The 6,000-nt window shown below is 49.6% G+C and overlaps 1 protein-coding gene across 1 annotated transcript in view; it reads left to right on the forward strand.

The window, feature by feature from the left end:
* Positions 1–5,274, forward strand: part of VOPP1 (VOPP1 WW domain binding protein) — a 111,263-nt gene extending 105,989 nt beyond the window's left edge. Inside the window, exon 5 of the mRNA XM_058725513.1 lies at positions 2,644–5,274. Coding sequence (XP_058581496.1) covers positions 2,644–2,834 — 191 coding nt within the window. The 3' untranslated portion in view covers positions 2,835–5,274. The remainder of the gene's footprint in view (positions 1–2,643) is intronic.
* The last annotated feature ends 726 nt before the right edge of the window (positions 5,275–6,000 follow it).

The raw sequence follows: 6,000 nt of genomic DNA on the forward strand, positions 1-6,000 counted from the left end.
GAGGATTTGGGAATCTCTCTGCTCAAATAACCTAGCACCAGGTTCACTGCATATAGAGGTTTGCTGCTGGGAGCACCCCACTTCTCCTTCCCACGCAACCATGGGTCCCCCTGTGCTCCTTCTCATAACTGCTGCCTGTACAGGTCTGTTTGCACATTCAACAGAACAAACCCGTGCCCTCTTGTGCACCAGGCTCTTTGCTAGGCAGTGGGCTGCAAATGCTGAACCAGACCTATGAGGTCCCTGCCTTCACTGAGCTTATACTCTTCCTGGAAATCCTTTCTCTTTCCTGTAAATGTGTCCCTGCACCCTTCAAACAACTGCAAGCATTTCCCATCCTTAAAAACACGTCTTTCTTCTTCCTGCTTCCTTGTCAGCTACCACCCACCCCTTCCTCTAGTCGTCTCCTTCTGTCCCCTGAACAGCCTTTTCCCCACTGCAGTTCGTGCCTGTCACTGTGCTAAAACTACGTATTGATGAGAAATCCCAAATACCAACCATATCCACTGAAAATTTGCAGTTCTTATTTTGACCTCTGTGAGGCACTATTGGAAAGTACCAGTCACTTCTTCCTTAAGGATTCTCCTTTCCCTTTGCTGCCATGACCCAACCCAGGCTTCACTGGGTGACGCTCTTTCTCCCCAGTCTCCTTTGCGTCCTTCTCCTCCACCTTCCATGCTTTGTGTTCTGTTCTGTCTTGAACGTTGGTCTTTGCTATGGTTCTCTTCTCAGCCATCTTTTCTCTCTCCCTGCACTCTTCCTGGGTGGGGGTAACCTAATCTATGTTTTTATTCCCACTTTTACACAGGAGTCTGGAAGCTGCCTCAGCTCCAGCAGGCCCAGCATGAAGCTTTCATTGACCTTACCCTTCCCCTGCACCCTCTCTTTCCCCTGCACCCTCTCCTTCTCTGCACCCTCTCCCCTGCACCCCTTTCCCCTGCACCCTTCTCTTTCCCATGAACGCTCTCTTTCCCCTACACCCTCTCCTTGCCCTGAACCCTCTCTCCTACACCCTCTCTTTCCCCTGCACCCTCTCCCCTGTATCCCCCTCCTTCTCCTGTACCTCTCATTCCCCTGAACCCTCTCTTCTTCCTATAGCCTCCCATTCTCTCCTCCTCTTCTGCTCTCATAGTCAAAGAATTTCATCTGGTCTTTTCCAAACCAAAACAGTTGCTTGGCTTTTTAAAATCTTTAAGTAACTTTTTATTTGCATAAAATATACAGGGATCCAGAGATAAATAAGTCATAATCTCTATCCTTGGGAAACTCTTGGTCATGGCTGGTCACGGGCTTGTAAACAAATGCATCCCAAGCGTGTGGGAGATGTACCGATAGAAGCAGGTGCTGTCTGTTGGACCATCCAGGTGTGAGATAAGGTGGCAGTTGAGGAAGGTGGCATTTGTGACTTATTGCTCTCCTGCTGACACCCTGGGCATCCTCCCAGTAATCTGACCTTTATTCAATTAAACTGTGGCAAGACAGATTTGTGGGGGATGGGGAAAGGTGGAGGGTGGGGGTTGCCCTACCCAATCAATATGCATACAGGGATGACTTCACTGACACTCCCAGTATCTTTATGGCTTAAATGAGGCCTAACTCAAATAGACCTGAGTCTACCCACAAAATTAGCCTAGCCCAGGACATACCCAAAGCTCACATTTTTTCTCTATTTATATATTCAGTATTCTGTAGTGTTATCAACATGATCAGCGTAAGCATATCTAAAAAATAGACTCTACAACAGCAGCTCAAATATTTCTGCCCATTAAAATGAGAGTTCGGCTAGATCTGAGACAGGGTGGCCAGCTTGTTCCCTCTTGTCTCCTTCTTCGCTCTCCACAATACCGTGTCCTGCACCCAGGCCTGCATCCTGTAGCCTTGCCCTTGGAGAGCTACTCTTCCGGCAATGCCAAAGACAAATAGATTCCGTAGATGCATCCACCCGCCCCTCCGGCTTCTGCTCCCATAGGTTGCCTCCCTGTCCATGAACTTGGGCTCACCCGGATGACAGGTAATCACCACCCTGATAAAATGTTAACCCAGCAGAAGGGAATGGAGACCACACTTCAGAATGTACCTCAGCAAACTGGGTTCTCAAGGGGTTTGTGGAGCTGCCAGCGATAATTCTGGCCAGGAGTCAGGAGACCAGGGTCCTCCTGTGGTAGATAGTTGCAAGCTGGCCTGCTTTACTTGCCTGGCTTTCTTGACTCTAAAGTGTGCACGGGGCGGTCTGCGGGTAAGTTTTCAGCACATGCCTCCCCAGCTCTGTGCAGGGCTTCCTTGGTTTATCACTCAGGCTCTGGTTTAGCGACACTGGAGGCCCACCCACCCCCAACATGCCTGATCCCGTTACCGTCTGTCCCGTCGCATAGCCAGCCTGGTGAGTCTGTGTGTGCCCTTTCATCCATCTGCACCCCAGGACAGCAGGAGCGCCATGAGGCCAGGGACTTGCGCGGGGCTCGTGCTTGTCACCTATCCCCATATCTGGGCATGCTAGCCCTCCATACGTGGCAGCCGAGTGAACTGTTGGTGTGGTGGTTCTCCATGGCCCCTTCAGCCTGGCCATGCCCTGGCCATGCTCTGGCCATGATGGGCAGTGGGTTTTTTTTCTGCTGTCTCACATCCGCTCATCTGTCTTTTCAGGGGCCCAGCAGCCGGGGCTGCCATATTACACGGACCCTGGAGGACCAGGGATGAATCCTGCCGGGAATGCTATGGCGATGGCTTTCCAGGCCCAACCCAACTCACCCCAGGGAAGCACAGCCTACCCACCGCCCCCTTCTTACTGCAATACACCCCCGCCCCCATATGAACAGGTGGTGAAGGCCAAGTAGCAGGGTCACCTGCCTGTGCGACCTCACAGGGGAACAGGGAGGGGCACTGTCACTCCACCTCTCTGTCCCCATCAACGTTTGCTTCCAGGAATTGTCTTCTGAGCCACTAAGGGCAAATTCCTCTTTGATACCTTCAAATCAAGCACAGCCCCCTTTCAAGTGTTCCATGGAGGACCGATATTTGAATTCACCCTGTGTCTCCTCTGTTACTTCTGTTTCTGATGTAATCCGAGCTCTGGCAGAGTGTGGACAGTCCCCGAGGGTTGACACCTTAGATCCTCGGGGAAGAGACTAAGGAGGATGAGGCAAGGCAGGGCTGGTATGTGCAGGAGAACACAAGTGAGCACACGGAAGGGACCGCTGCTAGCCTTGACAGCTTCCTCCCAGGCACTCAGCAGGCAGCTCGTGGAAACGAGGCCCCACAGGCTCCACTCTTTGAGCCCCTCGTCCTGTGGGCCTTCCTCTTCAAGAAGCCGTTAGACATGTGGTGTAAAAGAAACTTCTTAGCACTTTCTATCTCCGTTCACTTCCTAAGAATGAGGGAGGCCGCCCTTCTGCACAGCCAGGGCTGGAAGAGCTCTTTTCCTCAAGATGACAGGATCCAGAATCCGGCCAAGTTGGATGTCTACACTTACCTGAAAATGACTAAGGAAAGTTACTTAAGTTTATGAGGAATTTCTCTCTGCCTCAAACTGGGACATTGCATTTTATGTCCCAGAGCTCTTGGTCTGACTTGGCAGAAATAAAATGTTTCCCCGTTTTTTAGTGAGTTTGCGGACACTCCTGTAGAGAGAGTCCTGTCCTTTGAGGTCAGACTCAGAGTGTCTTCTCGGACCGGCAGCCACCCTCTGGCTTCGTCATGACCAGAGGTCTCCACACCCTTCCCCGAGGCAGCCCCGGCAGTGGGTTGTGATGGACATTTGCAAAGCAGAGAGGCACATCTGGCTGGGAAGTCACATCAACCCCTGGGAGAGAGGAATCCCAGCAGGGTCTGGCCGGCGGTTTTGAGCCTGGGGCAGCAGGCCCCTGCAGTGGTTTGTTTGATCTCAGCAGGAGTGTGTGTCTGACAAGGGGAAAGCTTGCTGGAAAAAAAAGAGGAATGCAAAATCCCAGGACTGCAGGAAGATCTCTTCAAAAAGTACAGAATAGATCTCACTGACAACTAAATCAACATTAGAATAGAAGATGTGGTTGGAAATGCAAATCCTGGCTAAGAAACAGATCTCACCCTGGGATCCAACAGTAGCCCTAGTCACCGGGATGCAGGGAGGTCCTGTTCCTCTGCAGTTAGTGATGCTGACAGTGCGTTTAAACCCAGATTGAGATCTGACTGGTTGTGTATAGGAAGGCAGAGCAGCCTAGCCAAGGTGGGTAGATCCCTGTGTGTGTTTAGTAGTGGGATAGGGTGGGGGGCAGGGGCATATTTTTGTAATGAGCTAATTGGAGCCTCTTGCGAAATTGTTACGCATTGAACTCGAGCAATTTTGTTACTCATTGAACTTGAGCGTGGGAACATCCCGCTGCAGTGGATGCTGAGTCCCCCAGACCAGGAGTCCCTTTCCTACTGGGATCTCTGTATCAGGGGAGGGCGTGAAATCGGGATGGGGTCGCAGCGACGGCTCTGACTTACCTTCCCTCTAAAGATGGAGAGTCTGCCAGCCTCCCAGGGAATTCCACAGGAAACGCTTGGAGCCACACGAACACCGTTGGAAACACAGTTTATAAACACAGATGCTGCTGCTGGTGTATTTCAGCCACCCTCCTGTGACCTCCGAACTCCTGTCCCGGACTGCAGTTCCTCCCCACACTGGAGTCCTGGATTCAAGTGAGACAACAAAGCACAACGTTGCCGTTTACAACCAAGGACAACCACAGGGGTCCAGAAGGTTCCTCTTCCTCCAGGTCATTCGTTTTGCACTTTTAGTTTGAATTTCTCCCTTCACTTTTTTTTTTTTTTTTTTTAAATAAGCACAGTAAGAGATGCCCCTGGAATTGGATCCGGGTGCAGTTGAATAGGCACCCAAATATCCATGGCTTAATTTTGTTTATCTTTTTTGATAGCAAATGATCTCAGAGACTGGATGATTTAGGTAGTGCTCAACCGCTTTGTATTCTGTGTTTGTGAAGAAAAATTTCGTTTTCCCTTGAACCTGGATGAGAACCCTGCTACAGTGAACACCCATACTGTGTGTAGAAATTCCACTTGTGGTGACATTTCCTGGCCATTCTCATTTCCTCTGTGCCGTCAGTGGACTGTGTCCCCCTCCCGGAGTGAGTCCAGCTCCTGGCGTGTTGATGTCTTAGAGAGTCAGTGGTTAGGAGTAAACCGGGAGCCAATCTGTGCTTGTGTTCTCTCTGCAACATTTGGCTTCTTTCGCTTTTCTGTTCTCTTTTGATAGGGTCCTGTTTCCTATGTATGCAAAATAAAAAATAAATTTGGGCACAATTTATTGTGCTTTGATTGTTTTTCTGGGAAGGGGAAAAGCAGGTGGAGATGATGTTTCTAATGAAGAAGGGCGTACAGAAGGTCCTGCTTCAGCCCGGTGGGGGTGGGGCGGAGTGGGGTGGGTGACCCACTCAACCTCAGGAGCCCCAGAAATTAGATGCTGTCAAAGAACATTTCAGGAAGCTTTGGTGCACCAACATATTTGAAAAATCTAAGGAAAAAATTATCTGAAGTGGAAAGGCAGAAGCATTAATGAGCTAAACTCACAGGTGATACCAAGGTTAGTTATCCAAAGGGCCTGGATCTGCTTTCCATAGGTAGCTGATTTTAACGATGCTGCTCTGTGGGGTCAGAAACTGTATTTCTGTCACAGATCTATGGAAGGATATAGTTGCTACGGGCAAGCTGCATTTTAGATGAATCATTAATTGAGCTGATGTTTATAAAGAAGCATTTTGTCTGAAAACAGGACAGGAAATAAGCCAAAAGAGGTCACGCAGCTTGCTCATGGTGAAGTCTAGGCTAATTTACACACCTAACCTGGATACCTCATCAGGTCATCAAACTTCCCCCAGTAAACTGGAAGCAGCCTTATTTCCAAGTCAAAGGTCATGACTTGAGAAATGCAAACTGAGTGCAAACTTATATCTGTTCCTCCCAAATTTCACTGAACCTCAAAAAAACCTGTAGTGGCTTTCACGGTGAAAACGTACAAGAACA

This window comes from Neofelis nebulosa, chromosome 4, assembly GCF_028018385.1.
Source record: "Neofelis nebulosa isolate mNeoNeb1 chromosome 4, mNeoNeb1.pri, whole genome shotgun sequence".
Lineage (NCBI taxonomy): Eukaryota > Metazoa > Chordata > Mammalia > Carnivora > Felidae > Neofelis > Neofelis nebulosa.